At 27.0% G+C, this 21,971-nt stretch overlaps 1 protein-coding gene across 1 annotated transcript in view; it reads left to right on the top strand.

Annotated features, from left to right (window-relative positions):
* The first annotated feature begins 379 nt into the window (after window positions 1-379).
* The window catches only part of LOC111677773 (glutamate receptor 1), a 70,999-nt gene continuing 49,407 nt past the window's right edge, over window positions 380-21,971 (top strand). Inside the window, exons 1-4 of the mRNA XM_046952593.1 lie at window positions 380-977; window positions 14,424-14,576; window positions 18,192-18,319; window positions 20,298-20,427. Of these exons, the coding sequence (XP_046808549.1) occupies window positions 758-977; window positions 14,424-14,576; window positions 18,192-18,319; window positions 20,298-20,427 (631 nt within the window). The 5' untranslated portion in view covers window positions 380-757. The remainder of the gene's footprint in view (window positions 978-14,423; window positions 14,577-18,191; window positions 18,320-20,297; window positions 20,428-21,971) is intronic.

Here is a 21,971-nt window from a genome sequence, read left to right as displayed (position 1 = left end):
AGAGTGTTAAATAATTTTTTTTATAAAATTTAAAATCTAAAATCTCATATATAACACAATTTGCATAAAAAAATTTAAAGTAACATTTTGCACACAATTATGAATTAAAAAAAAAATAAATATTTTTTTATATTTTTTTAGCAATGTGACGAGGGCGTATACACAAAGTAGTAAAAAATCAGTTTTTAAATATACATTTTAATCATCTGAATAAAAACAAATTGTTATTAATTATTTAAAAATGGAACAGGCAATTATAAATAAATTTAAAAATAAAATGCAGACTATAACAAACATAAAAAACACTAAGTTTTTTTAATAATTAATATACAAAAACAACACTGCCAATTTAATTAATTAAATATTAACATACGCAACAAAATTATTAACAACTAGTGTTATTAAGCCTTTTAAATAAAAATAACCGTTATCATAATAACTAATAAACTAGTTTAATTTAAGTTAATTTTCAATTGGCTTTTATGGTTTATGGTGTTTTTATAATAAAATTATAAACAATTTCTTTTAACGTGAAAGCTAATGCAAAAAAAAGTGTTAGTTCTATTAAAACACTTGTCAACGTTTATTTAACAAAGTGTGGCAAACGTGCAACTTATAAGATTTAAAATATAAGAAAAACAAATAAAACAGCGTGGTGGCGGTTTGTTGCCTTGCCACATACCACAACAGCAGCAACTATAATAAAAATAATAATAGTAACAACAACAAGAAATATTAAACTAACAACAGCTACAAAATGCCTTTTGGATTAAGATTTTACACATTTATATGGATAACGCTTTCAAACTCATGGCTACCATTCATGCCATTAAAACCATCAACGTTCTACTCAACGTCATCATCATCAGCGTCAGCACCATCAACATTATCCTCATCAAGTGGCATCTTTTACTATCACAATGCCTTGATGGGGGCTGAGGCACAACCATCATCATTAACCGAGAAAATTCCATTAGGTAAGTGAGAGCAGCTTTTTAAAGCAAGTGCTTAAAAACTATATATGTATATAAATATAAAGGATATACACTACCACACAAAACCACTATCTGCTATACACTCTCTCACACACATACATATAATAACACAAAATAAATCTTAGCTAAACTGCTAAAATAAAAAAGGAAAAACGAACAAACGAATGTATGAATGGTAAAAAAAACTAAATAAAACAAAGAATGTTTAGCGTTAGATACACAAGTCAGCCACTGGCTGAGTGGCATATGTGTGCCATTTTCAGTTTAATGTTTTTGTTTTTCTACTCTAGATTTTTACTTATTTCGGTTTCACTACTATTGCTATTGAGTTTTACAAACAGAAAAAATACCTAAAAGAAAACTAGAAATGAAATGACAAAAAAAAAAAAAACATTTACAATACAAACTTGAAATTGTGTTGACTGCAGCATATTCATACAACTACAACAACTATAATGTTGCCATTTTTTTTTTGTTTGTAGCAGTAAAAGTAGTGTAAATGTTTGTCGTCGTCACAGTATCACAGTTAAAATACATCCGCAAAGCCTGAATGCATACAAGCTCTCACATACTCTTACTCTTATACATTAAAAATAAACACTAACATACATACTCATCTCAGTTATCAAAATACAATACATTTTTGTTTAAGTATGAGTTTCTGTGTATGGTCTATATGCACGTGAGAGAGTTTCAAACATATATTTACTGACTAAACATTAAAACTACCGTAGTAAATGGCAAATGTTAGAGTTCTTTCGTTTTTTATTTCTTATGGGGCGCTGTTCACCTTTAGCCAACATTTAAAAGAATAAATTTAAATATGTAGTTGTTTGAAAAAAAAGAAAAAAAATATTACAACAGTCAATGATAAAACTTGTGTGTACTAACTCAAACTTATTAAACAAAAGTATTCTCCTAGTGGTATACGTTATATTTATTGCAAAAATATTAAGTTGTTTTTTGTATGTATAAAAAGAAACATTTAAAATGTTGTGAACTTATATTGTTATAAAAATAGGAGTAAAACTAAAATCTGCAAAGTTTATAAATATGTATGTAATGTCCATTAATTAATCTCTATTTAGAAAATTTGGTAGAAAATTTGGTTACGATCTTTGTATCATATTCTTCAGAAAAGTTACTTTTCAATCCTTTACGAAATAAATTTTTACACAGAGTTTGTTTTATAAACTTTTGATAAATGATATGAATTAAATCCCTTATAAATATTTACTTTTTAAAACCAAAATTCAATATCGAACACTTTTTTAGATCAAATAAAACTTCAAATATTCCATTAAAGTTTTCATTTATTTTCCCATTCTACTGTTAAACACACCCATATCATTGCAGTAGTAATATTTAAAATAAGTCTGTATATAACTGTAACTATGTAGTATTTATATATGACTCAAATACAAGCATATAAAAAAACCTAATACATACACACTCATACATGTGCATTTTAAAGAAACATAAAATAAAACACTTTTTTATGCACATTCTCATACATACTAAAATACTCTAGTGCCTGCTAAAACGGATGTATTATAAACGAGAGCTTTGGGAATACAACAGGGCTCACTACAGAACAGACCTCTATATTAAAGAAGAACAAAAACAAGTTATATACAATTTTAAAACACACATTCTTTATACTGCACTACTGCAAGTTCATAAGATATTTTTATATACAAAAACTAACATATTTACACTTTTATATATGTGTCTATAACATATACCAAATGTATTATTATTATTCATATGTTTGGCTGTTTTGTAGTCCTTTTTTCTGGTTGATGTCGATTATTTTCCATGTTTATTTCTTCATTCACTGCATCAACACTTCTCAGTTTATGTAGCTTGTTATAATATAACATTAGAAAATTTAGAAAAATATATATAGAAAACAAAACCAACTTTGCCTATATATACAAATAAAATAAATATTTTTATGCAACCAAAAAACACTTAAAATTGCTCATTAGGGTTATAACAAAATTAAATCTTATCAGTTTGTGGTAGCTAGTAGTATTGTAAAAACCTTCCGCGAAAAATAAAGTTTCTAACAAAATTGCATCAATTTATAAAAGTATTATATAATGAATAAAAAAGGATACTTTTTACCTTCTTTTTTACTTTCAAACAAGAAAACATCTATACATAATTATTGAAGGCAAATTGTATTTTATTATTTAATATTTTATACTATTTTTTGCAACAACTCTCAAGTCCATTGCACACATAAATCTGTAGCAACAAAAATGACTCATTTAATTTCATATAGGATTATTGACCTGATTTATATTTTTTCTTGTTGCACAAAAACTCAAGTGGGAATCTTTTTTTTTTGGTATAAAGAAATTTAGTTTTAATGGAAATATAAAGATGAAGAACGGCAGCAATAGAAATGAATGAAATCTATTATTTGCAGCTTACCATTTGGGAAAGTTTTATTTAAGTTTGAGGTCATGTTTTTGGTAAATTGATATTTGTTGATTTCATGTAATTGAAAACTTTTGATTTTAGAATTTAAACCTATTGGGATTAAAAAGGGGAACATTATGAAATGATATATTTTTATTATTAAGAAAACCAAAAAACTAATGAATTTTTTTTTTATTTATTTTAATTTTTTCCATGAAATCGACGAGTGGTCGTACGTAACTTCTTTCTTTAACTCAGTGCAATACGAAATATAAATAAAAGCTGATATACACACTTATAGGTGATAAAAGACATATGTCTCTAGTTTTGATATAATATTTGCAAAATAGTGATCATTTACTCAAATATTACAAACGGTTATGAATTTTGATTTACTCTCTGAGACATTGTTATAGCTATACTCACAAATATTGTAAACATACAAATTCAAAGATCAGAGTCACAATAATTTAAAAAAAATATAGTTTTAGTTAAAAATATTTCAAACAGTTTTCCAAATTGGGCGTATACTTAATATTCATAATATAAATAAATAATTAATACGTATACGTACAGATGTCGTTAATAAAATTTACCAATGCATAATTTAAAAAAATTAAAAAAATAAAGATTAAGTTTTTTTTTAATTTATATGTATAAAAATTTCAAACAGTTTTTAGGATATGAGATTGATTTTTTTTTTTTTTGCAAAATTGACACCAAAGCCCAAAATTTTTGTTGGCTCTTAAAAAAAACTTGCATGACTTTCGGTGAAACTGGAAAACATGGGTCTTTTTATTGTTTTTATTATAATGTAGTTTTCGTATTGTTTTCGCAAAAAAACATCAAGAAAAATTTTTCACATACAATAAATTTTTAAAAATATTATGTAACTTTACAATCGAGTTTTAATTTTTTCTTAAAATTAAACATTTCATTATAATTTAAATCAATATTGTATTATTCGCATAATATTATTTTTCATTTTCAACTGAAAAATGTTTTAATATAACATTTTCTAATAATGCAATTTTCTTTAAAATTAAAAAATTCAATTATTTGACATTTAGGAAAAGATTTTTTTCACTCACACTTATATACATAAATATTGTATATTTAGTTACACACTCACCAAAACAAAACAAGATAAATACAAATACAAATGCATACATGCATAGATATTTATATGCATACATTGCAATCATTTAATTCAAAACTGGCATTATCCAAAAATTAACGTTTTGATAAAAACAGCTTTAAAAGTTTTATTACATTTGGCAATTTTTAAAATTACTATTAAATAAATCATGGGATATGGATAGTAATAGTTTTATGTCTTTCAACTTACTTTAAATTCAATTACAACTTTGAACATATTCGTAAAAACGTAACTTTTAATTTTAAGTTTTAAAACAAAAAACCATTTTCATACTGAAAAAAAATTGTTTTAACCCTCAAATCAAAAAACCAAAAATTTTAAATGTAGTAAATTAGCGATATGATATTTATTATTTGAAAAAGAAGACATATTTTATATAATTTTTATCACTAAGAAGAGTACAGAGTGATTCGAATGGAATTTTTCTTTATTTAAATAAGCCCTTTTATGAAATAATTTACAATCTGTAGCAAATCAGAAAATATGAATAAATTTCTATAATTTTAATGCCTGTTACTTTATAAAAGGTAAATGAACTCTATAGAATTTAGTAACAAATACAGAAATCTATTTCTGTCTGGAGCAAAATTGCTTTTCTTATTATTGTTAATATTCGAATAGTAGATACCCCTTAGGTGTCGAAACTAACTTGATAAGATTTCCAATTTTAAAATTACAGTTTTATTTATTTATAAAACTTAAAATAAAATTATTTACAATTGAAACATAAGCAAGTTAGTTTTTTTTCCAATCCAATCTAGTGTTTCAAAAAGTTCAAAGTTTCTATATAAGCAACAATAACAAAAATTTGCTAAAATTTCCTTTTCCTTTCCACTCTTCATATCTTATAATACTGTCCTATTTAAAAGTCTTAAAACTAAGAAAGATACAAAAGAAAAATTGAAGTAAAAAATAATAATTTATTCTGGAAGGATTAAAATGCATTATTTATTTGCAAACTGTACAGATTTTATTTAAATAATTAAATTAGTAAAAGTGCTTATTGTGTGCGTACTTTTGAACATTTTCAGGCTACATAAAGACTTTATGAAAATTGTAATATTTATGTGTGTTCTACATTGCTCAATGATCATTTTTAAATATATTAAATTGGGATTTAAAAAATATTTTATAAAATGTGTTGGTATTAAGTGGGATTTATAAGAAGTTATTGTTTAAATGACCAAAAAAATGTATATGATAGCAATAAAATTATAACAGCAATATAATAAAAACAATTGTTTTAATCAAAAATCCATTACAAATTTCCCTTGATATTTTTGTCCCTAAACTAAATAATCGTATTAAGAAATAAAATTATTTTCTTAATTTTACATTCTACCCTTTTAGCGCTAAAATCTAATAAAAATAATCTCTTTAAAGATTCCCTCTATTTTCAAATATCCAAAATAAGGACATAAATCTTTTCAAACAAATTATTTATCACTTTCAAACTACAAATATACAATAAACTCAATCTCAATATTTTATTATTATTTCAAAATAAATTATCTTAACTCCCAAGATTTTTATTTAACAATAAAACTATAAAAATAAACTTTAATTTGAACATGTTCTTGTGGCAGCTTTGAAATAAATGGATAAATGAAGGAGAGTTGAAAACACGCAGCATTCTTTGGGTTGAAAGTACAAGAAATATATAAAATAACACAGAAATAAAGAGAAAAAGCATTTATATATATGTATATACATACATATGTATACTCCAAAAGTAAAATCGTGACCAAAAAATGTAAAGCGGATTTAAAAAAAAAAAACTTGAAAAGTTATTTATACAGATTTTTAAAAAATGAAACTTAATCAAAAATTAATATTTTTGAACAGATATTTTACTTACATATTGCAAGACTTTCAATATTTTGTGCTAATATTAAAAAAAATGTTAAATAAAGTTTCGGTTTCTATTTGATATTTTATTTAGCTCAAGGCATATTTGAAATTTAGTTATACATCCAATCCTAATAGACACCGCTTCGTATACAACTCTGTACACTTCTAAACTCATAGATAAGTCAATATTACAGTAGACTTGCCAAGACGCTATATCATAGACTAATCTCTAGACTAGTTCATAGTCTAATAATAAATATAATAATAGTTAGAAAAGCCAGCAGACTTATCAACAGAAAAGTCAATCAACTACTTCAAATAAACTAATCCACTGAATAATCATTAGACTAGTACAAAGTCTAATGCAGTTGAATAATTAATAGACTAGTAAATAGAAGATCCAGCAGACTTATTAATAGAAAAGTCAGCCAACTAGTCCAAAGACTAATTCATAGTTTCGTCCATAAACTAGGGCATAGAAAACTACATACAGTAGTCCATAATCAAGGTATTAGTTTTGTTCGTAGTCAAAAGACTGTACTTAATAAAGTATACAATAGATAGACAAGACAACTATCTACAGACAATTTACTAATCATAATATTTCTAAATGAAATAGTACAAAGACTTGACCTAATAAAATATAAAATAGACAGACCAGTACATAGTCTAGGCCGTAGTCTAGTCTAGACGTAGTAGTAGATAAACTAGCCTATAGACTAGGCAATATTTGCACTTGTCCATAGGATAGTGAATATTCCAGTCCCATGCTTAGTACAAATATTAGTTTATAGATTACTTTTTGAATAAGTCAATAAACTAACCAATAGACAACTGGATGAGAAAAATTTTTTTCCCTGCCAGCAATTAAAATTCTGATCTTAGTATAATGAATGAAAAATAAAATAGCAGCATTTTTTTGTTTGAAATTGGTTTTAAAAATTCAACAACTTTGAGTTGATTATGGAAAAAATAATTTGGAAATTTTTTATAGAGTATTTTTTAGTCTACAAAATGGTTTTAGGTGGGTTGAAATAGTATTTTCTTTTTTTTTAAATTTTAACCTATACAGAAACATATTTCAAAAATTGTATGGCATTTTGGTTTGGTCCATTTAAATTTTTTTAAATTATTTTGGAGTTTATATGTTATTTATAATACACTAAAAGCCGTTTTGTGAAACGGAAATACTGTAAATTATTTATCATTATTCTTGCGATAACCTTAAAATTACGGAATTTTTAAGACACATTTCGAAAATATTACAAAAAAATTTTAATATATTGTACTGAGTTAGAGATTTTGAATCGCTTGTAGGGAACTTTTCAAAAAAAAAATTATTTTGTTTATTTCTCGTGTTCAGTAACTTTAATACGCATCGATTGAGGGGTATTCCTACAACAATGTAATCCAATAGAATTACCAATCGAATAATTCATAGTCTAGTAAGTAGTAATTATTAAACAAATTTAAAGACTAGTGAATAGTGAATAGACTTCTTCATAGAATATTCTATGAACTAGTAAATAAACACATATAGCTACATAAATTAGTCAATGGACAACTCAATAGAAAAGTTTTTTAAATATTCATTAGTATAGTCAATAGAAAAATAATAGTTTTAATAGTTTAGAAATATCTACTATATAAATATCATAACCAAAATTAAATATCCGTTACAAAAACAATTTTGAGTTCTAAATATTCTTTGGTAATACCACTTATGTTCAAATTCTACTTCGTTCAGAGAAATGTAAAATCCCCTGCAGTTTATTACGTATTAAAGAGCAAAGTTAAGCTTTAAGCTATTTCTTTATAATTTTTAGTTTAAAATAAAAAGAAGACTATTTTGTATTTCAGCTCATCTTCTATTTATGTGAAAAATTTATGTTTATTGTGCTTTTTGTAGCACTTTGGTGTCATGTAATTTTATTTATTTTTATTTAACATTTTTTGTTCCTGTTTTATTTGAGTTAAAATGTAAAAGTACTTTTAATAATATTTATTTAAAAGACAAAATACTAAAGCGCTTTTGTTGCTGCTGTTGTTCACTTTTATAGCATGACCGTTTGGGAATTTGTTTAAGTTTTTTTTTCTTTTGTTTATTTTTTTTTTTGTCCCTGTTGTGTTTGTTTAAGCCACAGCATTAGTGTGACAATTATATTTTTGTTGTTTTTGCAAGCTTTTGTTTCAATTGCTCTCTGTTGCTAACTATTGCTCATGTTTAAGTATAACTGCGATAGTGTGCGTTTGTATGTGAAATGAAAAGTGTCGTTTATTACAAAGAACAGTAGCAAAAAAAGGATAAATTTATTTATTTTATGGCACTTGAGCACTTTTTACTGCGGCAATTGCTTTCGCATATTAAGGCTTTGTAAATGTTCATTTTACATACATTAAATTACATAAATAATTGAGATTGTATGTATCTATGTGTGAGTGTTCAAATGAGAATACGTATGCGTAAGTTTAAATTTAAGTTAGTGAGTGAGTGTATGTTTGTTTGTAAATGTATTATATACTTTGTGCAACATTATAGTTGTTGTCGTTGGTAAGGCTTTGGCTCCCTTTCAGTGCGCTGTGACAAAGAGGCCCCTGATGATAATTAAATGCATTTCTGGGACACAACTCATATACATATGTATGTAAATGCTCACACATAAATACTTATGCACATGTGTGCTTAAAAAATAGATGAGTTTGAAAAAAAAAACTATTAACAAGGAATCACAAAATTTTTAAAACACCTTTCACAGTAAAAAAAAATATTGGACACTATTTAAGATGATAACAGAGTTTTATCATATATCAAAAAATCAACACCTATTTATCTACTCACATGTGTTTTCATTTAAACAAAAACATACATTTGTGCGTTTGGGAATTTTGTGGCTGAGTGTCAAAAGAATTATGCAATTAAAACCACATTGAGTGTTTTAATTGTTGTTAGTTCAATGTTGCCAATGTTGGCTTGTATTTTTGGGTTCTAACTGCCAAATTGAAAACAAAAAAAAAAAATCAACCAGAAATACTTTAACACAAAAGCATTCCAAACCAAAATAATTAACCAATAAAAACACTAACACATACATACATAAATAGCATTAATGAATTAAACAAAAAAAATATATGTGAATAACCGGCCCTTAAATTTGTGGTTAATGCTTGCATTTGAAATATTTATGAGGTTTTGTTTAACTAAAATTGATTATTTAAAGTACTTTGGGTTGGGTTTCAAATTTCTATAAATATATTTTATTAAGTTTTAAAAACAATCATATTGAATTGTTTTATTTTCAGTTTAAGTTAATTTTGATTTAACTACATTTAAAAAATTTTCATTAAATTCTATGATAATTGAATACTACTTATTATTAAAACTCAATTTTACTGCAAAGTGTGTACCATTTAAATAAGCACTTAATATACACTGCACTTAACAGCTTCTTTATAAATTTTCTCTTAATCCCCTTAAACATGCATTTTTTTCCTCTTCATATTAAAAAATAGTTAACAGTGAACAATGTTTTAAATTAAAAATAATGAAAGTTTCTTTTTTATAATTGTTTTTGTTCAAATAAAACTCAACAAAAACTATAAAAAATTGATATATATCATTATTTTTTAATTACTTTTTAAATATGTTTAATTTCTCTCTCGTTATAGCCCAGCAAAAGATTTATATTTTTTTTTACAAAAAAAAAAAATAAGTGTATTATATGTAGTTTTATTATTAAAGCTGCCGCATCTACAAACATTTAAAATAAAATTTTCACAACAAAAAAGCTTCCGTTAATAATGCATACAATTATTTTTTTGTTATCTTATTATGTTTCCCCCTATTCTCCCGAGCAATTTTTTTCTCAAGCTTTTTTTCTATGGTTGAGAAGAATTTTTAAATTTCAGGTTTAACTGTAATTTTTATTAGTAATTTATAGTCAACAATTTTTTAATTGGAGTTAATTTGGAACTAAAACTGAACCAGAACTAAACAGGAACTGAACTAGAACTGAACTAAAACTGAACTAGAACTGAACTAGAACTGAACTAGAACTGAACTAGAACTGAACTAGAACTGAACTAGAACTGAACTAGAACTGAACTAGAACTGAACTAGAACTGAACTAGAACTGAACTAGAACTGAACTAGAACTGAACTAGAACTGAACTAGAACTGAACTAGAACTGAACTAGAACTGAACTAGAACTGATCTAGAACTGAACTAGAACTGAACTAGAAACGAACTAGAACTGAACTAGAATCGAACTAAAACTGAACTAGAACTGGTAAAAATAAAAAAATTTAAAAATGCAAGAATAATTTTGAAAATTCAATTGACAATAAAACGACTTTAACACTTACTGGCACCATAATGCTTATTGCTCTTTGATGGTTTGTTTAAACAAATAATAAAAGCACACAAACGAAAGAACAAATTTTAATTGTTAATTGACAGTTTAAAAAAATAACATTTACTTTTTTATTTCTGTAAAACAACTTCAAAAACTTTTTACCATTATCTGTATTTACCATCTTTTACATGCTCTCACACTACATATTAAAATAATTAAAAATAACTAATAAAAAAAATTAAAAACTTTTTAATTGCTGAAAGTTGTTGGAAAATTATTTAAATTGTTTAAAATATATAAGTGAATGTACTCAAAACTGTTTAAAAAATTTAAACATTTGTAAAATATTATTGATATACATGTGTATTCTGTATATGATTTAATATGTATTTATCATACAATATATAAATACATCTCCCAAATTCAAAAAGGTCAAATTATTGTTAGCAATTTTAGGTTAAAAATGCTCCATTTAAATTAACCCTTAAAGTTGTTACCCAACATTTTCCTTTAAAGTATTTTTTACTGACGTTATTCACTCTGCGTTTTATAAAAAATTAAATAACTTTTTCTTATATTTTTTGTCATGCCATCATTTTGCATTTAACAAATCATTAAGATAACTTAAGCATTTATTTATCGTATCAAACAAGTTTGTGACACTGACCAAAACCATCATGTAACTTAATACACAATTTTTATTGCTGGTGTTTAATCCAGGCCAGAACGGGAAAAAAATCACAAATAAATATAGAAAAAAACGAATCGAAGAATCAAACTAACAGCATTTTCCGTTTTATTAAAAACTTTTGACACAATTTATGCGTACATTTGTTAAATGCGGAATGCTGGATTTTTTTTCATTCCAAACTCCAAGAGAATGATGTGGCGGTGCAGTCAAGCAAAAATCCCGGCTTAAGTGGGAAAAAAAGGGAACAACAACAAGCCAGCAACTTTAATATGATTTTTCAATATTTTTTTATTCTTTATTCTTTATTTTTTCTATTTTATTCAAAATATTTGTAGAATTGATTATTTTTGCTGAGATGAGGCAAAATAGAAAAAATGGGGAAAATACGTAAATGGTAAAAAGTTGTAATAGAAAAATGAAATTTATGCAACGACACAGTTTTACGAATTCGAGAGGAAAGTGAAACAAACTTTTTTCGTTGTTGCTATTATATTTGGTTGTATATTCCCTACATATACAAACACATACCATTTTTTACAACAAAGTTTATAACAATACATAGATTTTTTTGCAAAATTTTTTATGAGAGTATTTTTCCAATTTTGTTTTTTTATATTTTATGTTTTTATTATGCTTAAAAGTTTTTGAAATTGTTTATGACGTTTTATTTCTAACTTACACACACAAACGGACTCAATACAAACAAATGCGTTTGGAAACAGCGGGTCAAGACCACAAGTAAAAACAACCAACAATTTAAAAAATGGCGAAACTAGAAAAATTACAACTAGAACAGAACCTTAAAAACAGCCCATACCTCAATTAATTTAAAAAGTTTGTTGTATTCTCTTTTTGTAGTCCTATAAGTGAAAATATAAAGTAAACTGTTAAAATAAATAAAAAAACAAACAAAAAATTAAAATCCTTTGTGTTTTTTCAAATATTTTCAATTATACTCTTATTGTTGTAGCAACTATACAACAACTACTTTCATTTAGTTTTACATGTTTTAAAGTTTACTACAACAACTACTACTGCAACAAATAACAAATATTTTATATGAATGATGACTGTGTGTAAAAATTTCTGTAAAAGTTTTTCATAAAAAATAAATTTTTACATGCATGTTTCTGCCTGCAGTTGTGTATGGGTGTGCATGTGTTGTTGCTGTTGTCTTCATGAAGTTATTTTTCATTTTAAAATAAAAAAAGTTATTCTGTTTTTTTTCGCCGTAATTTACCACTCACAGATACCGTAAGCTACACTCATACATACACACCGTATCGTTAGCCAAAAAGAGTGAAAGAGAAACATATTAAAGATAGTACTACCCAGGAATGGAAAAATTCATAAGATCAATATTTTTTAACTATTTTAAATTAAAACAAGTAAGAAGTTATAGTCGGGCAAGGCCGACCATATACACATGTATACGAATAAAATGTGATTTAGTTTTCATAATAAAGCATTTAAGTTGAATTGTACCTTGTCTCAGATATACTAAAGCCATTTATTGTTTAATAAAACTGTGTATATTTAAGTACAATTTTGATGGGGGCTTTTTAAGGGGCTAGGGTCAAATGAGGCCTTAAAATTATAAAGTTCATCAGGGTCATCAGGGCTAATATAGAACTTGGTTTTGCAGCATTTTGTCTAGATACGAGTATTTTAAACATAATTATGAACTTTGGCGGATTCAGTTGTTTGGCCCCTAGGAGAAATAATGGACCGATGTTAATTATTTTCAATAGGCTACGTCTATGGTTCAATAGAAGATCATGTGCTAAAGTTTATTGAATTATTTCCAAAATTGCGGCCTGTAGTTTGATTACAATGTTTACAAGCCCTATTCAGGGGTACATTTGTATGGGGGCCAGGTGAAATAATGGACCGATATTAACCATTTTCCATAGGCTTTATTCCTGGAGCAATAGAATATCATGTACTAAATTTCATTGAATTATCTTCAAAATTGCGACTTGTAGTTTAATTACAAGATTTATATGGACGGACGTAAGTACAGACGGACATAGCTAAAACGACTCAGAAAATGATTCTGAGCCGATTGGTATACTCTTAGGTGGGTATAGGGCCAATATGATTGTGCGTTACAAACATCAGCACATACCCAATATACCCTCCCCACTAAAGTGGTGTAGGGTATCAATACGTTGTATAAATTAGGGTGTCACACTTAAATCTTCTACAGAAAATCATTCCATAGAAATGAGCGTTAAAAGGGTAATTTTCGTAAAATATAAGGTGTATGTATAGCATTATCTTTTTAAAAAAATATATATATAGTATTTTTTTTTTTTTTAATTTGTATATTTTATGTTTGTAGCAGTCTTTCTATAATTTATTTTTAAACCCCCTCATTCACAAACGAAATTTTTATTTTTAAAACGGATTATAAAATAGATTTTACTTAGAAATGTTGTTTTAAAGACCTTTTATAAAATAAAAATGTTGTTTGTGAATATGGGGTGTCTACTCTTTTATAAATGTGAAAGAGAACACTTCAAAAAATTGCATTTCTCATCTCTGGACCTAAACCACTATTACGAACAATATTACAAACTATTGTGTTAAATAAAATAAAACTGTAGTTGTATTTTACATAGCGGCCAAAGTTTTAATGGTTTGTGAAGCCAAAAGGATTTTGTTTCTATATTTTTCATAAATTTAAATTGCTAACTTTTATTGCAATTCCAGAAGCTAAATATATTTGAGGTAAAAATGTAAAACAAAAAGAAATTTGCAATGATATATCTGAATGCAGTTAAACTCATCACTTGGCCCTAAGGGAAACTTTTTATATAGAAAATTGAATAAAAATAAAATTAAAAACAATCTATTAAACTCTATTTTTTAATTTTAATATAGAAATCTATCAAAAAGATTTTTAATTTTAAATTTTTTTCTTTACTTTTTTTAATTACAGGCGCCATATTTGAGCAGGGTACCGATGAAGTACAATCTGCCTTTAAATACGCCATGCTCAATCACAATCTGAATGTATCATCCCGACGTTTTGAATTGCAGGCTTATGTTGACGTTATTAATACTGCGGATGCATTTAAATTATCACGTTTAAGTAGGTGGTCAACATTAAAAGTACTTAAATTTAAAAGAATTTATTTTATTTCAGTTCAATTTGTTTCGCTTTATTTTTTTTTCAGTTGTAATCTCGTTTTTAATTGTGCGTTCATTAAATAAGGTCAACAAATGGCGCCAATTGAAATTTATTTTTTTATTTATTTTATGTCTCTTATTTTTGGTCGTTTGTATTTGTATTTTTCATTTATTTTTTTTTTTTTAATTTATTGTGTACTTGTGACATGAGTGAACACAACGTGCATTAGGGTAGAATGAATGCAAATTGAAAATTAAATAGTTCAAAAAAGGGGTTAAAGAAACAAACATTTAAATGGGGATTTAGTGTAATCATCCAAATAAAGTAGCCATAAAATTTTGTTACATTACTTTGCAGTATAGAAACAACGCAGCTCATAGAAACATAAGTATCTCTATTATTATTTTGGGGATGTTATATTAGGAGTATTAACATATAATTAAACAAGTAAGAAGTTATAGTCGGGCGAGGCCGACCATATAATTCCCTACACCTGTGTACGAATAAAATGTGATTTAGTTTTCATAATAAAGCATTTAGCTTGAATTGTACCTTGCCTTAAATATACTAAAGCCATTTATAGTTAAATAAAACTATGGATATTTAAGGAAAATTTTGATGGGGGCTTTTTAGAGGGGTCAAATGAGGCCTTATAATTACTAAGTTCATCAGGGTCATCAAGACTAGTATTAGTAGTAATGTTTTCTTTTTCTAGTTCAGTTCTAGTTCAGTTCTAGTTCAGTTCTAGTTCAGTTCTAGTTCAGTTCTAGTTCAGTTCTAGTTCAGTTCTAGTTCTGTTCTAGTTCAGTTCTAGTTCAGTTCTAGTTCAGTTCTAGTTCAGTTTTAGTTTAGTTTTAGTTCAGTTCTAGTTCAGTTCTAGCTCAGTTCTAGTCCAGTTCTAGTTCAGTTCTAGTTCAGTTCTAGTTCAGTTCTAGTTCAGTTCTAGTTCAGTTCTAGTTCAGTTCTAGTTCAGTTCTAGTTCAGTTCTAGTTCAGTTCTAGTTCAGTTCTAGTTCAGTTCTAGTTCAGTTCTAGTTCAGTTCTAGTTCAGTTCTAGTTCAGTTCTAGTTCAGTTCTAGTTCAGTTCTAGTTCAGTTCTAGTTCAGTTCTAGTTCAGTTCTAGTTCAGTTCTAGTTCAGTTCTAGTTCAGTTCTAGTTCAGTTCTAGTTCAGTTCTAGTTCAGTTCTAGTTCTAGTTCAGTTCTAGTTCTAGTTCAGTTCTAGTTCAGTTCTAGTTCAGTACTAGTTCAGTTCTAGTTCTAGTTCAGTTCTAGTTCAGTTCTAGTTCAGTTCTAGTTCAGTTCTAGTTCAGTTCTAGTTCAGTTCTAGTTCAGTTCTAGTTCAGTTCTAGTTCAGTTCTAGTTCAGTTCTAGTTCAGTTCTAGTTCAGCTCTAGTTCAGCTCTAGTTCAGTTCTAGTTCAGTTCTAGTTCAGTTTTAGTTCAGTTCTAGTTCAGTTCTAGTTCAGTTCTAGTTCAGTTCTAGTTCAGTTCTAGTTCAGTTCTAGTTCAGTTCTAGTTCAGTTTTAGTTCAGTTTTAGTTTAGTTTTAGTTCAGTTTTAGTTCAGTTCTAGTTCAGTTCTAGTTCAGTTCTAGTTCAGTTCTAGTTCAGTTCTAGTTCAGTTCTAGTTCAGTTCTAGTTCAGTTCTAGTTCAGTTCTAGTTCAGTTCTAGTTCAGTTCTAGTTCAGTTCTAGTTCAGTTCTAGTTCAGTTCTAGTTCAGTTCTAGTTCAGTTCTAGTTCAGTTCTAGTTCAGTTCTAGTTCAGTTCTAGTTCAGTTCTAGTTCAGTTCTAGTTCAGTTCTAGTTCAGTTCTAGTTCAGTTCTAGTTCAGTTCTAGTTCAGTTCTAGTTCAGTTCTAGTTCAGTTCTAGTTCAGTTCTAGTTCAGTTCTAGTTCAGTTCTAGTTCAGTTCTAGTTCAGTTCTAGTTCAGTTCTAGTTCAGTTCTAGTTCAGTTCTAGTTCAGTTCTAGTTCAGTTCTAGTTCAGTTCTAGTTCAGTTCTAGTTCAGTTCTAGTTCAGTTCTAGTTCAGTTCTAGTTCAGTTCTAGTTCAGTTCTAGTTCAGTTCTAGTTCAGTTCTAGTTCAGTTCTAGTTCAGTTCTAGTTCAGTTCTAGTTCAGTTCTAGTTCAGTTCTAGTTCAGTTCTAGTTCAGTTCTAGTTCAGTTCTAGTTCAGTTCTAGTTCAGTTCTAGTTCAGTTCTAGTTCAGTTCTAGTTCAGTTCTAGTTCAGTTCTAGTTCAGTTCTAGTTCAGTTCTAGTTCAGTTCTAGTTCAGTTCTAGTTCAGTTCTAGTTCAGTTCTAGTTCAGTTCTAGTTCAGTTCTAGTTCAGTTCTAGTTCAGTTCTAGTTCAGTTCTAGTTCAGTTCTAGTTCAGTTCTAGTTCAGTTCTAGTTCAGTTCTAGTTCAGTTCTAGTTCAGTTCTAGTTCAGTTCTAGTTCAGTTCTAGTTCAGTTCTAGTTCAGTTCTAGTTCAGTTCTAGTTCAGTTCTAGTTCAGTTCTAGTTCAGTTCTAGTTCAGTTCTAGTTCAGTTCTAGTTCAGTTCTAGTTCAGTTCTAGTTCAGTTCTAGTTCAGTTCTAGTTCAGTTCTAGTTCAGTTCTAGTTCAGTTCTAGTTCAGTTCTAGTTCAGTTCTAGTTCAGTTCTAGTTCAGTTCTAGTTCAGTTCTAGTTCAGTTCTAGTTCAGTTCTAGTTCAGTTCTAGTTCAGTTCTAGTTCAGTTCTAGTTCAGTTCTAGTTCAGTTCTAATTCAGTTCTAGTTCAGATCTATTTCAGTTCTAGTTCAGTTTTAGTTTAGTTTTAGTTCAGTTCTAGTTCAGTTCTAGTTCAGTTCTAGTTCAGTTCTAGTTTAATAAATTTGTAAGAGTAATTTTTACCATTGCAAATGGCAATTAATTAGATATACATATTTTGTATAACCTTAATAGACTTGAGAGTGCTCGTTAAGCAATTTCAGAGATGTGACAGAAATACAGTCTTGCTGTCGTGAGCAAATGACGCTTTAACATTAATTATGTTTGAATACTTATTGTTTTTTTCTGTTTGTTTTTGTAGCTTTTTTATATTCAGTATAGTTGTTTTTCTTGTAGTTGTATTTTTCGCTGCAGTTGTTTTTCTTTATTGAAAATCGTAGTGTAATTCCGTTTTATGTTTGTTTTTTAATTGCTTTCCGTTTGTATGCATTTATATCAGATTGCATTACTCTCCCCCACTTCCTATATCTCTCGCACTCTCTTTTACTGCCCGCTTTTGTCCTTAATAACATATTTTAGTGTAGTGTCTCCCACCAAGTATTATGTTTTTGTTTCATTCAGTTATTTTTGTTATTGTATTTTGCAATATTATTTCTGTTATACAAGCAAACAAACAAAACGTATATTGTCATGTACATGCAAGTACTTGTGAAACTGTATATGTGTATGTTGGTATGATTCATATATAGGCCATTTTGTTTTAACTGAAAATATTCAATTGTAGTTTTGTATTTGTTTTTATTTTAGTTTATTTTTTTGTTTCTGTTGTTCTGATCCACCGTATGCGTAAATGCATTTTCATCTTATTGTTTTTTTTTTTTTCAACTATCTTTCAGTATGCAATCAATTTTCTCGTGGCGTTTATTCAATGCTGGGCGCTGTTTCGCCGGATTCATTTGATACATTGCATTCATATAGCAATACTTTTCAAATGCCATTTGTAACACCCTGGTTTCCAGAAAAAGTAAGTACATTACCGCCAATATATACATACAAAGAACTTACGTTATAAATTACTCAGAGACTAGCGAAAAGCATTTTATCCATTAAAAAATATATATATATTTTTAAATACATACCATGTTTAATTTTAATTTTTGCATATTTTAACATATCTTTTAGTTTAGTTTTTATAATTCTTGTTTTTATTTTTCTACTCTTGCCATAAAATTTAATGTTAATAATGAGTTTGTTTTCGTTTTGGTGTTGTGTATGTGTGTGTGTTTTGGCGATTAATCATACGCCCAGTTGGTCCAATGAAAACAACACTTTTTTTGGCATTGCTGTTGTTTTTCTCATTTTCCCGAGGAGAAAATTGTTGTTTATTTTCATGAGCATCATTAAAATGAATGTATTGTTCAACAGTATTGCCGACATTATGAAATTTATAGGCAGTTTATATTGTTATTAAAGTAGTAAATGTCCAAACAGAAATAACAAAAACTCTCTCTAACGGCTATAAACAGCAAACAAACGAAAAAACCCACAAATCATAATGATTTCAAAAAACAATGACTGGCCTCGGTCTTTCTTCAGCCCCCGGGGAATTTAGACTCAACCGAAAACAAAACAAAAAATAAATATACAATAAACACGCTTTCTCTCGCATATAAAAACATTAAAAATATAACAAATAGTATTAAATTTTGTACATAATTATAGTTGTAAAAAAAAAACACACGAAACGTTATCATAATAACAAGACTATAATATGTTCGTAAAAACTTAAAATTATGAGGTATTAAAAGATAAATTAACAACTTCATTTAAAGTAGATTTTTTAATATTTAAAAAAATAATAAAAATTATATATTGTTAACAAAAAAATTGCTGAAATTATTAAATTTATGTACAAAATAACCTTTTGCATTTTACAATTTATTTCTTAGTATTAATATTATAATAATAAAAATTAAAAGATTCCAATGAAGTATTTGTAACTTCTTAAAGAAGTTAATTACAAGAGAAAATAATTTTAATTATTTTATTAACTTTAACATCCAATAAATAAGCTTTATTTTTTAAATCCGTCGTACTACGTGCTGTGTAAAATTATATGCCAAAATATAACCGGAACTGTAGATTAAACTGGACAATACTTAACACCCTAAACTTGAATAAAGTCTACGAAATAGGCTCTTAATGTAATAGCATTCGGAAGGTTAGTAATTAGTGTTCTTGTTTGTTGGGTTCGTGTCATATGATAGTGGCCTAGATGTATATCTTTGAATTAAATTTATGTATGTATGTACAATGTACATACAAATAACTTTAAACGTTTTCAAGGAATTTTTGTGTTTTTTTATATCTTTCTGAAATACTTATTCTGTGCACATTGCCATTTATTCACAATAAAGTTTAAAATTTAATACAAAATGGCCAAATTTAAGTAAAAACTGAAAAACATCGATATTTTACCCTTATAAATGCACTTGGAAACTTCAGAGCAGTTCCGGCACCTGTTAACGTTATTCTATCAGCCTAATTTTTTACAAGCCATAGAACAATTCAAAAGAGGGGACGAACAAAACATGTAACTTCATTTTTTTGGAGCACTCTAATGTACATCCTAACTTACTAACTCACTAACTAACTAGTTGATATAGACCAGATTATTATCAAACAATACACTTTATTATGGCCAAAACTATAGATTATACATCATTTCAAGAACTTTTAAGGACTCCGATTTAAGTATTAAATTATGTTCATTACCTCATGGGAATTTGTTGAAATTGAAAATTAGTAAAATATTTTAAAAATATATATTTAATTTCATAAACTTTTGTTTTAGTTCATTCACTGATTTTTTCATAAACATACTAAACAATCTTACATCCCTAAAAATTTTATATTATTTTCATAACATAAATACATATTTATTTTATAGCAATTGTTAATAACATTTTTTTTTACTGTAAACATTATGTACTTTCACTTAGGTGCTTACACCATCATCCGGTTTTTTGGATTTTGCCATTAGTATGCGTCCGGACTATCATCAAGCCATTATCGATACAATACAATTTTACGGTTGGCGTAAAATAATTTATCTCTATGATTCACATGATGGTGAGTACACAAAAAAAAAACAATATGAAAAAAATTTTATTGAAACAAATCTATAACTCTATGTGCAATATAGACGATTGGTTGTGTATATAAACTCCTACAAACATTTATATGAAACAAAAATACATTTAATTTATTGTGATAATGACTTGACACAAAAAAAGAAAACTAAATGTAATATCAAAGCAAATATACTTAATAATACAAATAACAATAATGATGAAATATGTAGGTTTTGTTATTTTATCTCACACGCTTTTATAATATTGAATTTTTGTCTAATGTTAACTTTATAAATAAATAAAAATATAAACATTTAATATAGTATTTATAGGAACATAATACATATATATGTACTAAAATAAAAATACCAACAAAAATATTTATACATATATACATATGACTCTGTATAGATTCACTTCTACATAAATAAATAAAAGGACAACTATTATATATTTGACAGTATGACAATAAAGACTTAAACATTTAAAAGGCACAAAACAAATCAAACTGAGTAAAAGAAAGAAAAAAAAAAACAAAAATGTTAAAGAACTCTAGCAGTAACAATAAAAGCAGTATCATTTAAGGACAGCTTAAGAGTAGACGTCGAAAAAAAGGACATCATCATTGATTAATGAGCAACAATCTGTTGAGAGAAAGCGAGTTCATAATAAAACATTTATTTTGATTAAAACTTAACAAAATTGTTACTTTGCAGATATTTATTATCCCAAATAGCGAATGAAGAGTACAAAGTAGGGAATAATAACGGAAACAAAAATAAATCGAAACAGACCAAAGATTCCTACATACATCTATGCATATCAACAATATATTTTCTAATTAGGAATTATAAAGTTTATATTTAACACTTTGTTGGCACATTTACAAGATTGTTCGGTTTTATGCCAGTCACTTAATGACGTCTGTCTGAAGCATTAGTTTTAAAGGAAATAATTTCCCAAATTAGGTCAAATGAAAAGTTATGGATTTTTACTTATTTAATTAGAATATTTAACAATTGCTTATGCAACAGACATTTTTATTTTTATTATAAAGAATTAATCGATTAAAGAGCAAAAAAAAAAGATTGTTGAGCTATCGCAATAAAAAAATAATTTTTTTATTCAATCATATAACTTTAGTCTAAGGGAATAATATAATCATGAATACAGTTTAGTCTAGAATATAGTCCAATCTATAGTCTAACCTTTAGTCTTAACTATACAGCAATCAAGACTTTAGACAAGTGTATATTATAGAATATAAATCAAGTCGTTGCCAGATCGATCCTCGACACTTAGTTACAAAAAAGCCTATGGTCCGGATTATAAACTAACCTAGAGTCGAAACTATTATTATCTAAGGAACAGTGTATAATGTAGGTTGGTGAATAGTAAATCTTCTTGGCTATAGACATGTTTATATTTTAGTTTTTAGACCGGTCTTGGATATTTAATATAGAGCTATATATAGTCTTGAATATGGAACTATCAGTAGTCTTGACTACATAACTATCAAAAGTCTTGAAAAAAGACTAATTC

This window comes from Lucilia cuprina, chromosome 5 (genome assembly GCF_022045245.1).
Source record: "Lucilia cuprina isolate Lc7/37 chromosome 5, ASM2204524v1, whole genome shotgun sequence".
NCBI lineage: Eukaryota > Metazoa > Arthropoda > Insecta > Diptera > Calliphoridae > Lucilia > Lucilia cuprina.
The sequence above is the reverse complement of the archived record's forward strand: the minus strand, read 5'-3'. Positions and strand labels throughout refer to the sequence as shown.